Source organism: Mustela nigripes, chromosome 16, assembly GCF_022355385.1.
Source record: "Mustela nigripes isolate SB6536 chromosome 16, MUSNIG.SB6536, whole genome shotgun sequence".
Taxonomy (NCBI): domain Eukaryota; kingdom Metazoa; phylum Chordata; class Mammalia; order Carnivora; family Mustelidae; genus Mustela; species Mustela nigripes.
Genome location: NC_081572.1, coordinates 56,190,788 through 56,209,098, shown reverse-complemented (window position 1 = coordinate 56,209,098; position 18,311 = coordinate 56,190,788). Strand labels below are relative to the sequence as shown.

At 47.2% G+C, this 18,311-nt stretch overlaps 1 protein-coding gene across 1 annotated transcript in view; it reads left to right on the top strand.

Annotated features, from left to right (window-relative positions):
* The window catches only part of GLP2R (glucagon like peptide 2 receptor), a 42,257-nt gene that overhangs the window by 18,094 nt on the left and 5,852 nt on the right, over positions 1-18,311 (top strand). The window contains exons 6-11 of the mRNA XM_059379457.1: positions 1,553-1,706; positions 3,379-3,538; positions 4,530-4,590; positions 4,999-5,068; positions 10,167-10,255; positions 16,383-16,521. Of these exons, the coding sequence (XP_059235440.1) occupies positions 1,553-1,706; positions 3,379-3,538; positions 4,530-4,590; positions 4,999-5,068; positions 10,167-10,255; positions 16,383-16,521 (673 nt within the window). The remainder of the gene's footprint in view (positions 1-1,552; positions 1,707-3,378; positions 3,539-4,529; positions 4,591-4,998; positions 5,069-10,166; positions 10,256-16,382; positions 16,522-18,311) is intronic.

The following is an 18,311-nucleotide window of genomic DNA, read 5'->3' as shown; positions in this document are numbered from 1 at the left end:
CCTGCCAGAGGCATGATTTTTACAGAAGAGATTAAGAAACTTTCCCAAAGCAAATTAGTGAGTGGTAGAGCTGGGCCCCCAGACTACAGTTAGCTATCAATCATCTGAGTCCTTCCTCGGTGCTGGGCACATTCCTGAGCAAATTACATGTATTAAGTCATTTAAATGTCTTCCTAATTGAAGCTAATTCTAATCCTAGGAGATTAGCATTTTCATTAGCCTCATTGTATAAGTGAGTTGACTGAAATATGGAGAAATCGAGTACCTTGTCCCAATGTCACGTGGCTGGTGAGTGATGGGGGCAGGTTCACGAGCAGGCAGTTTAGAGACTGAACATTTTCATTCCCTTATATTATTTCTCAGAATCTAAAGCCTTAGTGTACTTTACTAAATCGTGTTTTTAGAAATCACCCAAGTGAGATATTTATGGACCCTAGGGGACCCTCCAAGGGCTGCCTTTCATCCTTCCTTCAGCAACATCACTGAGGATAACATGGCAGAATGAGCATTGGATAACGATGCAGGAGACCTAGATGGGCATCTGGAGACCAGGATGCTAGCTCCATAATGGCTTCCCACCTGGGCTCCTCTAACCCTCAATCTCAGGCTCCTAGATTAAAGTCAAGACCATATGCGCCATCTGGAGAGCAATTCTTGAGCAGTGGGCGAATTTCACAGCCTGTACCCATTGCTGTCCACAACCTCCTTCAGTCACCTTCCCAAAGTCCCAGGAGCAAGCCTGGAGAGAGTAGCTGTCCAACACTAGAAGTTACTTTAGCTAAGCCTAGGGGTTGACCAGATGCCCATTTTGTCTCGTGCTAGAAATTAAGATCGAGTCCCTGCCTTTGAGTGGCACCCAATCCAATTAGGGAGAAAGATGCATAAATAATAAAACACAAGACCTGCCTTGGGTACTGTTCAGAAATTTAAAAAGTAACAATAGCTCTAAAACCAGGCAGATTTGTGCTGTACTGGGGGCACAGGCAGAACTGGGAGGGCACAGTGATGGCAAAGGTCCCTTTTGGCTAGAGAGACAGAGGACACAGAGTTTTACACCAGCCAGTACAAAAGAAGAACCTACAGAAGGCTTCAGGTAGGTGAGGAGGAGGCGATAAAAGCTGACATTATCTGGATATGTACAATGTGTAGGTACTGTGTGAGTACTTTGCACCAGTCAAGTGACTGGTACCCCTGCAATCCTTGAGGTAAGCGCTCTTGTACTGATAGATAGTAGAAACTTGGAGAGTGCTGCTTCGGCCTCAGAGTTTCTGGGTTTCAGCTCCACCACTTCCTTCTCTAGGACTTTCGAGAGCTGATTTAACCCTTCTGCCTCAGTTTCTCAATTTTTACTCAATGTGTAACTGTTATCGCCATTTTCCAGATGAGGGAAATAAGGCACCAGAGAAAATCACATAACCCAGCTGTACCGCTCTGGAGTCTACATTATCAACACCTGCCCTCTAGTGATAGATGCACAGGTGTTTCAGGCACACATCTGTTGGTCTGAACCATTCTTTCCTGAGGGAAGACACCTGGTTTTCTCCCTGCACAGAAAACTCCACTGCACACGCAACTACATCCACATGAACTTGTTTGCTTCTTTCATCCTGAGAGCCCTAGCTGTGCTGGTGAAGGATGCCATTGTCTACAACTCTTACTCCAGGAGGCCCAACAGTGACAAAGAGTGGGTGTCCTACGTGTCGGAGGTATGCCCTTCCCTACCATAGCCTCTCACCTGGTAGATCAGTCCTGGGAATGTGGGGAGGGAATGTGAAGCTTGGAAGAGGAAGAGGAAGATAGAGGGGTGTCAAAGGACTTCTGGAGAAACATTATCTGACTTAAACCCAAACCTCTAAAACCAAACCAAAAAACCCCCCAAGCCTCCCAAGAGTGGGGCAAGTAAAGGAAATCATCATGGAAGGGTCCACCACAGGGTGCTGTGTGTCCTTGCGTGGGAAACCTCTTCATCCATGAACCAAACAACTGAACCAGATCAGCTTTATTGCCATTGTTATTATTATTATTATTACTATTATTATTACTATTTTTAAAGCAGCAAAGCTTTTCCACATTGAAATCTGTTTCTGTTGGGATGCTTTTTCTTTTATCTTGTTTATAATGATTATAGTCCCCTCTGGAATAAATCCAACTAGGTTCTGATATATTACTCTTTTTCCAATATTGCTGGATTCCTTAGCTGATGCTGTGTTTTGGTTAGCTTTCCCTCATCTGCACCTGTGAGTTAAGTTTCTTTTCTTATGATAAAAAAGATAAAGTGTATGCTGACCTCTTAAGAGAAATCAGACTTGTTATCTCTTTCTCTATTCTCTGGAAGAATTTAAGATGGGTATTTTTCTTTCTTAAACATTTGACAGATCACTCCAGTGAAGCCATTTGGGCTCCGAATTTTCTTTATTGGAAAGCTTTTAGTTATAGACTAGTTTCAACTCATATTCAGATTTTCTATTTCTTCTTATGTCAGCTTTAGTGGCTTGTGTTTTTCTAGGAATTTGTGTGCTTCAATTAACTCTTCAAAATTCTTGCCATACCATTGTTCATAGTTTCTTAAGAACTTTTTAGGGTCTGTTGCAACTCTGGTGGTATTGCTTTTTGCTTCCCTGATATTGATTATTTATACTTTCACTCTCTTTTCTCCCTTTTTGATCATCCTTGAGAGATGTTTTATGGCTTTACTAGACTTTCCCTAGAATGAAATTTTGGCATTTTTGATTCTCTTTATTTTATGTTGTCTCTTTCATTAATTTCTGCTTTTATCTTTATGCTTTCCTGCCAAGTCCTTTCTTTAGGTAAAGTTTGCTCTCTTTCTCTGACATAATAGGACAATTGATTATAGGCCTTTTTCCTTTTTTAATTAAGTCATGTAGGGTTATATGTTTTGCTCTGGATGTGTTATTAGCTACATACCACACATTTTGATGTGCAATACTTTCTTTTCATTTGGTTCAGAAATAAGTTCTAATTTTTATCATTACTTCTTTGTTTGATTCATGGGTTATTTAGAAATTTATTTCCTTCTTTCCAATCATATGATTTTTTTAGTTGGTTTCTAGCTGAGTTGAACTAAGATCAAAGAGCATACCTTTCAGTGTTTCCTTCAGGGAAACGGCTGCTGATGCATTCTCCCTGTTTCTGTTTGTCTGCAAATATATAAAATGTCAGGGAAGAGGCTGGGCTCGGAAACATATAGGAAGCCCTCCCTCCCATTTTGATATTGTCTCCAGCCTGTCTGAGATGTTCAGCCAATTCCGGGGCCGAGGTGGGGTAGAGGGACGGCTGTGCATGGGGAGGCCCTTCTCTGTCCTCTTGGGCCCACACAAGAACACCTGGCCTCACCCTCGGATGCTCTGTCCTCTGCAGATCTCTGCCTCCTGCCGCTCAGCCCAGGTCCTGCTGCATTACTTCGTGGGTGCCAATTACTCATGGTTGCTGGTCGAAGGCCTTTACCTCCACACACTGCTGGAGCCCACAGTGCTCTCAGAGAGGCGGCTGTGGCCCAGATACATGCTGGTGGGTTGGGGTGAGTGACCTGTACCCTCAGCCTCCTCTCCTAGGGGCCCATTGGAACATGGGAGCCTGAGAGAGCCTTTGGTTTCCCAATTGGGGGAGCATCTAGGACAGAGAACTCTCCAGTGGCAAGATACTGAAGTAAGTGGAGTGTGTGCACACGTGCAGTTACACACAAGCAATGTGGACCCAATGCATATGTTAAAAAATCGACAAGGTTTTTGATAGACTCCGTTGCCCCTCCTCCTGCTCTGTCCCCAACTCTAGCGATCTGCTTAGGTTGCTGTAGCAAAATCCCATAGACCGCATGGCTTAACCAACAGACATTTACTTCTTGCAGTTAGGGAGACTTGGAAGTTTGAGATCGGAGTTCTGGTGAGGGGTCTTCCTGGCTGCAGATAGCTGCCTTCGGACTGTAGCCTCATATGGTAGAGAGAGAGGGAAAGAGAAAGCAGGCTCTCTGGTCTGTTCCTCTGTGGGCCCTAATCCTATCATGAAGACCACCACTTCCCCTTCCAAACCTAGTTACCTCCAAAGACCCCACCCCCAATTATCATCACATCAGGGGTTAGGGCTTCAACATGGGGTGGGGGACGGGGGAACACAACATTCCATCTGTAGTGCCAGTGGAGCCTTCAAGACGGGGTCTGGAACCCCTGTGGCCACGGACTCTTGGAGAATGTGAGGCTGCAGGATTCAGAAGAAATACGGATGACCTACAATTGGGGAGATTTGAGTTAAAGTCTTGGATTTACTCCAAGCTGCTTTGCAACATGTGGCAAGTGTTTTCTCCTCTCTGCTTCCTGGTTGGTCTCAGAGTGAAACAACAGATGGGCTCTGTGTCCCCCAGGTCTCTCCAGCCCTCAGCCTGCAATTCAATGATATTTGGGCTCTTACAAGTTTTACCAGATGCTTGTGGCCCATCAGGCTGCGGTGGGAGGCAGGCAGGTTTGACCAACCAGCCCCTAATTACATTTCCATTTTTTTTTTTTTTTTCCTCCCAGCCTTCCCAGTGCTGTTTGTGGTACCCTGGAGTATGGCCCGTGCACAGCTGGAGAACACAGGGTAGGAAATTCACCTGCCCTCACACTTCCATGGTCCAGTAGTTTCTAGATATGCCCCGTGCAAGGATTTATACCGTTTCCCCAAAGAGAATATCCGCTCCCTTCCCTTTTTGGCCATCTAGAATATACTTAGAAATGCAGATAAAATAATCAAAGATCTTTTTTGTAGTCATGAGTTTTAGCTTGGTTACACAGCCAATTAGCATCGGATTAGCTCAAATTAACACAAAAAGGTCCCCGCAGAGGTGAGCAGTGACCCTCAGCCTGTAAAGATATGGGGACAACATTGGTTCTTGTGTCACTGTTCACAGTAGGGTGGCAAGCAGGAAGCCTCCTTCTTCCAGAAGGCACCAGGCTGTTCATTCAACCTTGTCTCTGCCTTGAGTCTTCTCCTGTCCCTTTGCTGCAGGTGCTGGGGAACCAACAAGAGTAAGAAAATCTGGTGGATCATCAGAGGACCCATGCTGCTTTGTGTAATGGTAAGGACCTTCCCGCTCCTGCCTTTTCCTCGCTGGGCTTGGCAGCTGTGGGGGACCCTCTCCCTTTCCCTTACCACCCACCGGAACTCTCTGACTCGGAATGAGCTTTGGGTCGGTTCCCTTGAAAAGGAGTCGCTGGGTTCTGAGTAGGATGTGCTAAATGAGAAGGAACAAGTTAGAGGCTTCTCCTTGTTCTGGTTTGGGACTCAAATGCAGGGTTCAACTACACACCTCCTTCTCTCCAGGTCCTCAGACTGTGTGTAGACACCTGTGACTGGCTCAGGGACCCTTAATGGTGGCCTTGGGGATGTGAGTGCCTTCGGTTACTCACAAGCCCAGGGATAGCAAAGTTATTGGCTTGGATGTTGACCCCATTAGCATTAGTAAGGGAACCTTGTCAGAAGAGAAAAACAGGGTCGATGCTACCCAAAGCTGGGATAGGGATTCGCCAAGAGATACTACTCTTCCAAGACCCAGAGGGGGAAGGACCTGGGCCCCAGGTCCCCGTGGCCCCAGAATTTTACAGCTGGGGATGGACTGCTTGATCGAGAGTCACAGAGCTCTTTGAGATGATACTGAAAGATGAAGTGTGCCAAAGGGGCTCAGGACTAAGAGGGAAAAGCATCCTTGGAAATTGAGGGGGACACTGCGAGTGTGAAGGTGCCCTTGATGATTCTGAGGCCGGTGTCACATCTAGGCTGAGCGGTGACACGCGTGCCGCCGTCACTCCGCACCCAGTGAAGTCTGGCCCCACCCACCCCAAGGGAGAGCCGAGTCCTGAGCTCTGCCCTGCCCCTCCCCCATGTCACTGCTTCATGATCCAGTCCTCTGCCTGCTGTGACCCCAGCACCCCCCACTGGTGGGCACCCCTGCCACCGCCTGTGATCTGTGTTGAGTGTCTTCTACATGCCAGCACCATCTAAGTCCCTGACGTGTCTTACCCCATTTGTGGGTAGGTGCCATTATTATGTTTCCTTGACTCACAAGGACACCGAGACGATGGAAAGAGACTTAGCCTCAAGTCCCAGTAAGTGGGGGCGCTGCATCTCAGCCCAAAGGGTCTGACTGGGGGCACTAGCCCCTGTAACCACAGCCCGGTGCTCCTGACCCCCCGATCTTTATTGCCTCCTTCCCAAATGCATGATACAGACCTGTCACCCATGAGTACCTCTCCTCAGACACTGCTGAGATTGGCACCCTCTCCCTAGGCTGTCTTATCCCCCCGGCTGCTGTCCTCACACTCTCCCGCCAGGAGGTAGAATGGTCAGAGCCTTCTTGTGTCCTTCCCAGATCCCCTACAGACTTCTGCTATGGTCCCAGCAATGCTTCACTACGCGTATCTGTCCAAAAGCTGTCTGTGGCCACAGTAAGCCCCAGGTTCTGTTCATCCCGGCAGTGTGCCCGAGCAGACGGCAGCTCGGCATGAGTGCCTGTGACCCACACTTCCCAGCCCTGGAAGGTTCCCGCTAATCAGGCAGGAGGGAAGCCAGCAGGCCCTCACTGGGATAGAGCTCCGGCTTGGCACAGCAGGAACCCTTGTGCTCACCCTGCCGCATTCTAGAAGCAGCTCTAATGGTAGGCGTTTTAGTCCACACAGCAGGCCAGATGAGGAGGGAATGGGAGTAGGTAAAGTTTAGAGATAGAAGAAGCCAACTTCTGAGCCCTCTACCATGTTAGCAATCACCTCTGCCAGCCTGTAGACCCAGATCTAAACACAGGAGCTGAGGTACCACGGAAGTGTCCCCAAGAACATTATATAGGATCATGCATTCTGCAGCACCTAGGACGTGAAAGGGAGGCTTATATATTTGGGGTCCTAAGCACCCCTCCCCCATTCTGATTACGGAATCTAAGAGGAGCTGGCTGCGTTCTTGAAAATTTTCCTCATTCAGCCCCTTTTTCCTGTTTGGGCACGAATGGAGAACAGCACCAGCCAAATAGGCCTGCTGACTCCTGTCTTGTGAGACGCGTAGATGAACACCGGTTCACCCAGGCCAGTGTTTCATTCCGTGGCATTGAAGAAGGGCCTCCGCCATATGGCCCATTGGTTGATGCCCATTTTCTCATGTCCGGTCCCTGGGAGACACAAAGAACAACAAAACCACATGCTCCTCATCACAACTCTCCATTTCCTAGGATACAGTCCCGACTGAAATTAATTTGCTGAAATATGCTCCTTTCCCCGGTTATACTTATTTTGTAAGCAAAATGCCTGAGTTCAACAAATCACTAAGCCAAGGACACAACGTTTTCTCTTTGTGATGAAAAGCAGATACCCCATTAAAGAAATAAATTACATGGTTGCGTTTAGTTTGTATTTAAGTGTTCTGTTACTAAATATTCTTTGGCTGGGATGCTCCATCATTCCTGCTGGCTGGTGGATGGGATAAATGGTCTCTTGCCCAAAAGTGCAGATGGTTAGTTTCGAGCCCTGATTCTCCTGGGGCCAATAAGGCAAGTCGCAGGAGGTCCACATTGGATTCTGCAACTTGTGTTTCAATCTGTGGTTCAAGGTTTTTTTTTTCCCAGGCGGGGGCATTCGTATCGTGCTGGCTCAATGTTTGTAGAGACTTTACTCCATGAATTGTTACCCAGTCACCGTCTCTACTGGCTATTTCCTCATTGCACAGAGACATTCTTAAGTCATTTCCATTTTATTATTTTTTTAATTTTTAAATTTTTTTAGATTAATTTATTTATTTGACAGAGAAAGATCACAAGTAGGCAGAGAGCCAGGTAGAGAGAGGTGGAAGCAGGCTCCCCGCTGAGCAGAGAGCCTGATGCGGGGCTCAATCTCAGGACCCTGAGATCATAACCTGAGCTGGAGGTAGAGGTTTAACCCACTGAGCCACCCAGGCACCCCAGTCATTTCTGTTTTAAAAACAACTGTAACCCCCAACATCTTCCACCCTTGCACATAAAAGAGGGGAGACACTATCCCCATTCTGCAGCCCTTGTCAATTACTGTTCTATCATTCTGCTTCTTGGACAGATACGTGTGATGAAGCATTGCTGGGACCGTAGCAGAAGTCTGTACGGGATCTGGGAAGGACATAAGGAGGCTCTGACCATTCTACCTCCTGGGGGGAGTGTCTGGGGACAGCCAGACTTCAATGTGGCCTACACTGGCTGTCTCCCTCTTCACGTCTGGCTCGCAGAAGAAAGCATTGCAGTCTGGCTTATGCTCCCTCCTTCGAACTGCACCTTTTCTCAGCTCCTTGTTGTTAAATGCAATCTTAGTTCGCATAATTCCGTGTAACATTTACCTTCTTGAATTCCTACAGCCGGGAGCTCCCCGGATACCACTCCCTTGTGGTTTGCTCCAGTTGTCCTGGCTACTCTTTCTGAATCTCTTTCACTGCCTCCATTTCCACCACCTTTCCCTTCATTAGAGGGTGAGTTCCTAACCTTTCTTTTTTCCCTGTCTACCTACCCTTTCTGGACAACCTCGCCCCCTCCAATGCTGGCACTGTGCTCCAGCCGGGACCCCTCTGCTGAGATCCAGACATAATGATCTCACTGCCTTGGGACATCTTTTGTGTCCAAAATAACTAGATTTCTCCCTTCTCCCTCTGCACAGCTCTCCCTCCGCCATCCACCCCCAGCCAATGACAGGACCGCACATTTGAGATCTACTGAGAAGCTTTGGGTCACCTCTGACCTCACATCCTGCCACTAACAAAGGCCATTTGACTCAAACCCCTTGTAAGTTTCAAGTGGATCTCATACTCCCCATCACCGATGCCCCACAGCTGTGGCTTCTCCTCACCTCTCTATCCTTCTTCCCTGGGAACTATGAACGGCTCCCAAACCAGTCTCCCCTACTCTGATTTTGCCTTCATCCAATCCATACGCCCCATGGCTGTTAAAATGAGCTTTCTGAAGTGCAGAAATGCAGATCCGATCGGGTAACTCACCTGCCTGAGAGTCATCACTGGCTCTCCATTGCTTTCAGAAGGAAACATAAACTCTCGTCTGTGCGAGCATGAAAGACTCTGCAGGAGCTGGTTCTCCCCGCCCTCTCTCCCACTCCAGTCTTACTCTTCACAGATCTTGTTCTCATTCTCGAAGCCCTAGCTGCACTCAACCACTTGCCATTCTTCCTCTCCAAGAGCCTCATGATATCTCCTGTGGTCATTGTCAAGGTGTTGGCCAAAGCTGTGGCCATCCAGTAGCTTGACTGGGGCTGGAGAACCAGCTTCCCAGGTGGCCCAAACACTTGGCTGACAAGTGGTGCTGGTTGTTGGTAGGAGGACTCATGTCCCCCTGGTAGGTCTTTCCAGCTGCTTGAATGTCCTCACGTGGCTATGGCTTTCCCCAGAGAAAGAGAGAAGCAGGTGGATGCCATCTTTTTGAGGCCCTAACCTCAGAAGTCACATAGCCTCATTTCCACCATATTCTTTTCATTAGATGCGCATAGCTAAGCCTAGCTCACATCCCAGAGGTAAGGGGGAAGTTGGGCTCTGTCTTTCAAAGGGGATGGTGTTGAAGAATTTGCAGACCTATTTAAACATTTCTATCAAGGATATAATTTCTATCAAGTCCGACAGCAAAAGGTGGAAATGTCCCAGCCCATGACAGCCCATTCCATGACTGTGGAATATAGTCTAGGGAGAAGAGAACTTGTGCTTTCCAATAAATTCCATGGCAGCTACAGGACTCAACTTTGACACCCATAGGGCTGGAGTTATTTACAGAAGGGAGGCTGTTTAAGTGAAGAACAGGTTATTTTCTGGTAAAGCTGTATTTAGTACCAGTTCAGTTACCTAATAGCTGTGCAACCTCGGGAACTGTACTTCTCTCTTCCATGTCTCTGTTTTCTCATTGTATCCTGACATAAAAATAGTGTGGCTTCTTCAGAGCATTAATGGGGAGTATTAAATAAAAATAAAGTGTGGATGTATTGAGATAGCCTTAGGAAGATTAGGGATGACCGTGAGCACATACTTCCTGAATGGCCAACTGCCACATCTCCCCTGGTTTACAGGGACAAGGATCCGATGGTCAGGCTCAGGGTGACCTTGATATTCATAACCATCATTTATGGTTGGCGGAGTGGAGCCCGTCATTTATTTACCCATATCTGCTTTTTTCTAAGGTCAATTTCTTCATCTTCCTGAAAATCGTCAAGCTTCTCATTTCTAAGCTCAAAGCCCATCAAATGTGCTTCAGAGATTATAAGTACAGGTGAGTGGCCTGAGGTCAGCATCTGATGGTCTAAGATGGTTTTGACCCCTTCAGCTGTGCTGATTAATGGTCTGGGAAGAGGGGCATGAGCTGCATCTGTATGTCTGTCTCCTAAGACAAGAGCATCAAGAAGGGAACCTCTGAAAAAGGTGTCTTGGGATCATGTGGGGCCACTGGCACAGACCTTCTGGCCCCATGGAAGTGAAGGGAGTGGTCTGTCAAGGGTACACACATTCCCCGTAGCAGGAAACTTAAAATGCCCCTAAGAATGAGTGGTTGAGCCGCTTGGTTGACCCAAAAGAGTGACCCAGAACTGCTCTAGCCCTGCTTTAGCCCACCGGGCAGGCCACAGGCAGAGGTATAAGGGAGGATGGGTGGCGCTCTGTTGCTCTCTCACTGAAATCGGGCCTGACCCAGGTGTGCTGGAAAGGTAGGTTTTCCCTTTATCTAACAAACTTTTAATGAACACCTGCCATGTGCCTGGTACTATGCTTGGAATGAAAGATATTATGCAGACTCTGTCTATAAGGAGCACACATCCCAACTCCCCAAAACTAGTATTCTTGGTGTGAATGCATGTCGAGAGGGCTGATGCTGGTCACGGCCTCAGATCCTCTGAGTGACCTTGGGCAAGTCACTGGGCTTCCCTAGGCCTGATTTCTGGGTGTGTAAAATGGGAATGGCACAGGAGATCATCTCATGCTTGTTATGAAGACCAAAGAAGTTCATCAATGTGGGTTCTCATGAAGACCAAAGAAGTTCATCAATGTGGGTTCTCAGTGTAATCATATGTAATGAGTGGTGTTTGCCCAGGATCCAGACCCCAAATCCTATCTGCCTCCCTTCTTCCAGGAGATCCCAAAGGATAAACACGCATGGTCCAGCACTGGCAACTATATGCTATAATTGGCCCAAATATTTTTGCAAACACCCCTGTCCCCAAGGCACTTGGGCTGGCTTGGACAACACGCCGACTTTCTTGGCGCCTCTTGTGGAGACTCTAAGTGGCTCAAAGCTTCTTTGGCCCTTCTCCCAAGGCTCAGCCTCTAACTGCTCTCTTAGAGTGGGAGTCCAGACCCGTGGTCAGAACTGCTCTAGCCCTCCCATGGTGGGTCCGCTCAGGAGATGCAGGGGCATCTGGGAAACCAAACAGAGGGCGGCACTCCCAGAGACACAAACAGGGAGCCCACAAATCCTAAGACGCCACTTTCCGTGCAGACTGAGAGCCTGCACCCTGCTATTTTCTGCCCTTCCCCCGCCCCCAAGGCCACCATGTACCAATGGGGCTTTCCCCATGCTCCAGACCCACAGCACCCCTCTAGTAGCTTTCCATTCCAACTGCTTGTAAGGATCACCCGACAGTCAGCCGAAAGCTCAGACTCCCGAGGCCCTCCACTGGGTATTCAGACTCAGTAAGTGTGGAATGGAGCCCGCCACATGGACTTCTTATAGACTTCCCCCAAGAGATTCTAATACACAGAGTGTGGGACCACTGGCTGAGTCACATGCTCTAGTGAAATAAATGGCATTTTCCACTTGAGCCATGGCAGCTGTGTTTCTAAGCAGCCTCAGTATCCCCTCCTGCAGGATCTCCTTTGGAGTTACCCAAGATGGTGGTTTCCAAACTTTCCTGATCATGCATCTTTTTCAGTAGAGAAATTCTTAACACACCCCTCATTGTATATATACATGATCTGTTGAACTGATATAGACATTATAAAATACAATAAAAAACAGAAAATTATAGCGGATAGATAAAAAATCAACACATAGAACTTTGATTATCTTTCCTTATTGTATTTTCTTCTAATGCCAAATGGATTGTTTTGCATAGATAGCCCCAAAGTGTGCATACCTCACTGGGGGCAGTGATCTAGGGAAGCATAAATCAAGATACTGGGGGGACTTTCACAGCTGAGCAATGATTCAGGACAGCTGTTTGGGGGGGAGAAGGAATAATTTGTCTGATATATAAAACCTATCGGGAAAGGTTCTTTTTCTCTTTCTGCACCCTTGTTCAAGGATAAAGCTTGGAAAGAGGAACCTGGGTGCATGGCCCACCTTGAGGCCTCCCTGGGTAAAACACCTCATTTTGGCCAGTTTGCCATCACCTGGGGACAGAGCTGGGGACTTATCAGTGTTCCCAAGTGGCTGAGACTTTGGAGGGCTGACTAATGTCAGCTAAACTCACAAGAGACTGATGTATAAACCAGACTGTACAATTGTTCATTCTTTGAGGCTGTGAAAGTCTGGGGGTGGGGCGAGGTTTCCTTCCAGTGCCTGCACTCTTAGCACACTTGGCAACAAAGAATTCAGAAACTCAAAGCAGTCACCAGAATGTTGCTGGCGATCACGTCCTCACTGCAGAGAGGTTGGTATGAAAGATCATTGACCATGAGAAACACCACTTCCCTATCTATAATGCCACCTGCCTGGTGAAAGCAGGATTCATTCCCCAGGGTATCCCTGGGGCTGCTTCTTTGTGACCCCCCCCATTTTGGTTGGCATCTGTTTTCTGTTGATTTACCCTTTCTCCAGAGTATAGCACAATGGATTAGCTTATGCTTATTAATTAGAAAAAAATGGGGCCCCTGTCTCTAAGGACACACCAGGCCACCTTATTTTCCTGCCCAGGCTGGCAAATCCTACAGCATCGATCAGTGCATTTGCCTATTTTTCTCTGCAAGCAGTGCTAATACTCACATCTCTACGTTCTGTCACCCCAGTGGGTGACCTGCCCGCCACCCCCCCTCCCCCGACCAGCCCACCAGTTCACACTGCCCTCTTCCACCTCCTGGTCCCCTTCCGGTTCTGTTTTCCCTTGCTAGGGTGAGGAGGAAGGAGTGGCGGGGGCTGGTGCATTTTGTCCAAACTCTGGTAGAAACAGGCCTTGCCTCCCCCTCTCCCCGATTTTGAGGACTTGAAGAATGTAGCTCTCAAGATTTGGCCCCCTCTCCCACGAGTATATTTTAGGAAAGTTTAAATTAAATATATCTAGATCTTGCCAAAAAGGCAAGGCGCTAGGGGCCTGGAGAACCCCCTATAGTCCTAGGCCTGTCTCTGGGTTTCCGCCATTCCACCTGCCTGGCCCAGAGTGGGAGAGCCGCACCAGGCCCCTGGAACGAGGACAGACAGAAACCGATGATGCTCCGTGTGGCGAGAGTTGGCTGTCCTTTGGGGCTCCCAGAACCCAGGCAGCTGTCCGCCTCCAGGACCAGTCTTAACATCCCATGTGGCGCATTGGGCAGAGCTCTAGATGAATCTATAAAGGAGAATAATTTCTTAGCTCGCTGAGCCCCAGAGCCCTTTCTGAAAAGACTCTCTGGTGGGCGACCAAAAACGAAAGACGTCACAAAGGGAAGGAAAATCGATCAAAGTCACTGAGGTTGTAAGCAACCTAAGGGCAAAGATGGCTTCTTTTTAATAACAGGGATGGCTAACTACTATCTATCATTCATCAGGCATCAGAAACCATTATTCTCAGCACTTGCCACCTATGATGTAATCTTTCCAATGACACTGTCCATTGTATTATCGTTGATAACAATTTTTTAATTGTTTGAGCACTTCATATTATAGTATTAGTAGTATAATCCTCATCTTTACAGATGAGAGATTAAATAATTTGCCCAAAGCCCCATGGTGAGTAACTGGTGGTGCCAGGATTTGAACCCAGGCCCGGATATTGTCGCTATGCTCTACTGCCTTTGACTGCAGCCCCTTGTCTCCCACTGCACTGTCTCATGCTCCATAAATATTTGTTGGATTGCTGAATGACTGCCATAAACCAAACAATTTAAACAAACATAGATGAAAAATAAGCATAAATACAGTTCATACGAGTAAACGGCCGTAGATATTTATGGATTTTCCATCCGAACAAGGACACACATGGTGTTATGTCTAAGGAGAAGTCAGAATGAGATCAGGAATGGGGAATCCCTTCACATCCATCTGGAGAGCTGGGGGTTACGAAAACGGCCCAAAGCCTCCTCGAAAGATGGTCAGTCTTTAAAAAATAAATCATCCCACACTAAATGTGGGATTCTGGCACATGAAAAGGACATTCAGTGGGAAAATTGGTGAAATCCAAGTGGAATTGAGTACCATTATTCGTCACGTGCCAATATTGGCTTCTATGTCTTAACAAGCGTACCATGGTTATGCAAGATTTAACATTTGGGAAACGGAGGAAAGCCTATGTGGGAACTCTCCATACTCTGCTACTTTTCTGCAGATCCAAAATTACCCCCAAATAAAGCGCTTATTCAAACACATAATGTCATAGCATGGTCCCAAGAATTGATTGATGGTAAGATGTGGATCTGTATCTAAGTATGGAAGGATGTGTCGTTGAAACCCAGATAACCCAGAGCAAGGGTTGCAAACTCAGGCACTTGCAGAGGCCACGCCAGAACACAAGGTGAGGTTTTTCGTTTCTGTGATAACCTTACACTTGAATGGCTCTTACGAATGTAAACACTTTCTCTTGCACACAGTTAAACCTTCCTGAAGGTGGTGCCCATGAGCTGCTGACATTCCTACCTCTTTAATTCCAGGGGTTCAGTGGTGATGGCAGGGGGGAGGGCAGGTGGTAGGCGCAGGGGAAGACTCCAAATCTGGCCCTTTAAGACAGTGATTCAGGCTAAAAAGTCATTAGGGATTAAACTCTTTCCCCCCCAGGGTGTGTATACAAGACAGTAGCTTTGTTTGTACCCTGGGTATGAGTCACTTTTGCTAATGCAGGTAGTTTTAAATTAAGAAGCAGCTCAATAGTAAAACAGCAGTCATTCCCAAATGCGGCTGCCTATCAGAATCCCATGGGGAACTCCTTAAAAATTCACATTCCCAGGACCCAGTAGCCCGAAGTTTTGATGCAGGAGGTTGACATTGGGGTCAAGGGAGCTAGCTAGCTATATCTATTTACTATCTTTTATTATCTATTATCTATCTATCATCCACCCATCCATCCATCTCACCAACTGTCTCTCCATCCATCCATCCATCTATCCATCCATCCATCCATCCATCCATCCATCCATCCATCTGTCTATCCATCTATCCATCTGTCTCTCCATCCATCCATCCATCCATCCATCCATCCATCCATCCATCCATCTATCCATCCATCCGTCTATCCGTCTATCCATCCATCCATCCATCCATCCATCTATCCATCCATCCATCTATCCATCCATTCATCTATCCATCCATCCATCCATTTCTCCCTCTATCTCTCCATCTATCTATCTGTCCATCCATCCATCTCTCTATCTTTCAATTTCTTTGTCTCTCTATTCATCTATCTATCATCTACCCATCTTTTTGAATTCCTTAAGGAAACCAAATGGTAAACCGTGTTTGGAACCACCGGTATGCGATATGGAATGTTTGTGCTCCAGTTGCGTACTTTGCATGTGGGTGGTACAAAGGAATGTTTGTCTTTTTTATGTAGAGTGTATACAACAGCAAGCTTCCACACAGCACCTTTTATGAGGAGGATCAGTTTCTCATTTCCTGCAGCCCTTGCCGTTTTGGGGCTGAGGGGCAGCATGGGGACTGACGGTCGAGCTTGGCATGGAGTGTGCAGGGTGTGAGTGTGAAGTCACAAAACTCACTTCCAGTGGATTTGCCCCTTAGTGGTTATTTGACCCCAGACACATCATTTGTTTTCCCTTCCCAGGTTCAGTAAAGCACTGATATTGGAAGTCCTGAAAAGAGAAAAACCCTGCCAGCCGGATAATAGGAAATCTGTCAAACCCAGGAGGGGTGTGGTGTCCTAGGGTGACATTCAGGCACATGGAAATCTATCCATCAGTCAAAACACTAAGATCTAGAGGCATCTCATAATCTATATAGGAGAATTCACCCATCCATTCATTATTTACTCATTCATTCACTCAATTCATGTTTTCTGAGCATCTGCCAAGAGTCAGGTGTAAGGGTACATCAGTAAACAAGACCACACTGGCCATTGAGGCATTCACTATGTCACCAAGGAGACAAACTGGAAGGTCAGCCATGCATCACGATGGTAAGAGCTACAAGAAAGTCATGCACAGAAAAGCAGGAAACATCACCTATTCCCAATGTAGCCCTGGTGACAATTTTTGGTTGTCATTTGCAGATTGGCAAAGTCAACACTGGTCCTCATTCCTCTGCTGGGTGTTCATGAGATTCTCTTCTCTTTCGTCACTGATGATCAAGTAGAAGGATTTTCAAAACTTATACGACTCTTCATTCAGCTGACTCTGAGCTCCTTCCATGTGAGTAGGCGTCTGAACCCAGGATCCCTTTGCTTTGGAGAAACCCAAGTGCCCTTGACCCAGACAGGCTGAGAACTGAGAAAGCCCACAGATGGGAAAAAAGCTGTTGTGTTGGTGGGCTCTATGGCATTAAGGTCTTTGGCATGAGAAGGGTGTGTAGACCGAATGTGTTGCCTTGATCCTGCCAGCATGACTCAGTGACTAAGAAGGGAAAAGTGGTCTGTTTCCTGGGCTGCAATAGTTGGTGTGACTCACAATCATATTAATGGTGAATGTCAACAAGAAGCCTTTTATTTTGTGCCTATTTTTGCTGGGTTCTCTGCAGGGCTTTGTGCACAGTGAACATTGTCTATGCTTCAGGTGACATATTTGGAACACAATACAACTTAGGAGGATCTAGTGCGTGGAGACCGGGAGCCTCTTGAAGCTTGACAGTTGTGTCAAGATGTGTGGAAGGGAGCTGGAACTAGAACCAGGCGGCCAGCTGTGGTTCCTTGACCTGGGTGTTTTGGTTATCCATTCCTTAAATAGTTATCCATTACTTAGTAGCTTATATGATGACAATTTATATTATTCCTCCTTATTCTGGGGACCAGAAATTCAGGTGGGCATAGTAAGAATGGCTCACCTCTGCTCCACGTGATGCCTGCTGGAGTGGGAACTTCCAAGATGCGTCACTACTCTTACGTCTGATGCCTGAGCTGGGAAGGCTCACATGGCTGGGGCTGGCTGGAGTGGATTGATTTAGGTCAGATTTCTGGGGCTTCATGTCTCGCTGTCAGCTACATCCCTCAGCTCCATACTGTCTTAGGGCCTCTCCCTTAGTCTTCTTCTGTCCTGCAGGGGAGCTCAACTTCTTACATGGCAGTTCAGAGGTCCCAAGAAAGCAGGAGCTTCCAGGCTGTCTAAATGCCTACACCTGAAACTCGCACAGTGATACTTCTGCTGCATTCTAAAATTTAAAGCAAATCCCAAGGGTGCCTGGGTGGCTCAGTTAGTTAAGCATCTGACTCATGATTTCAGCTCAGGTCATGATCTCAGGGTTGTGACATCGAGCCCCGTATCAGGCCCCATGCTGCATGTAGAGCCTGCTTGAGATTCTCTCTCCCTCTTTCCACCCCCTCCCCCAAATTAAAGGAAATCCCAGACCTGGCCTGGACAGAAGGAGAGAACACACAAGGGGGAAAACAAAACAAAACAAAACAAAACAAAAAAAACCCCAGGACTCAGTAGCAAAGGCCATAAATGCGAGAGACCACCACAAACAGTGTCAGCTACAGAGGCCCCATACAGTGGTAACCTTGGGGCTAATGATCTTAAAATGCTAGAATAGGGCCGGACTTACGGAATGGAGGAGAGAGACGCTTGGCCAATCCCCTCCCCGAAAAGCAGCAATAAAATCGCCCAGAATTGTCAACAACAATGACTTGAGGGCCCCGGAAACCAGACAAAGGCATACAAAAGGTTGAGAAGAACTTATTTATTTATTCAAGAAACATAATTAAATCTGAGTAAGAACAGTGGGGTCTGTTGGTGTAGCCTGGAATGCCCTTGTCCAAACCTCTTCTCCATCAGTGAGGAAGTTCTAGTAAAAACTAGGAGCTTCACTGCAGAAAGGGGCTGACTTGATGTAGATCCATCAGAGAGCAGAAAAAGTCCACACCCCGGCCATTGTCAGACACAGTTAGTGATCTCATTGGCAAAGAATCGAGGAATGAAAATGTCACAGCCTGAGATGGTGATCCTGGCGGGGCAGGGGTTGGGGTGATACAGCCTGGCAAGCTAGCCAG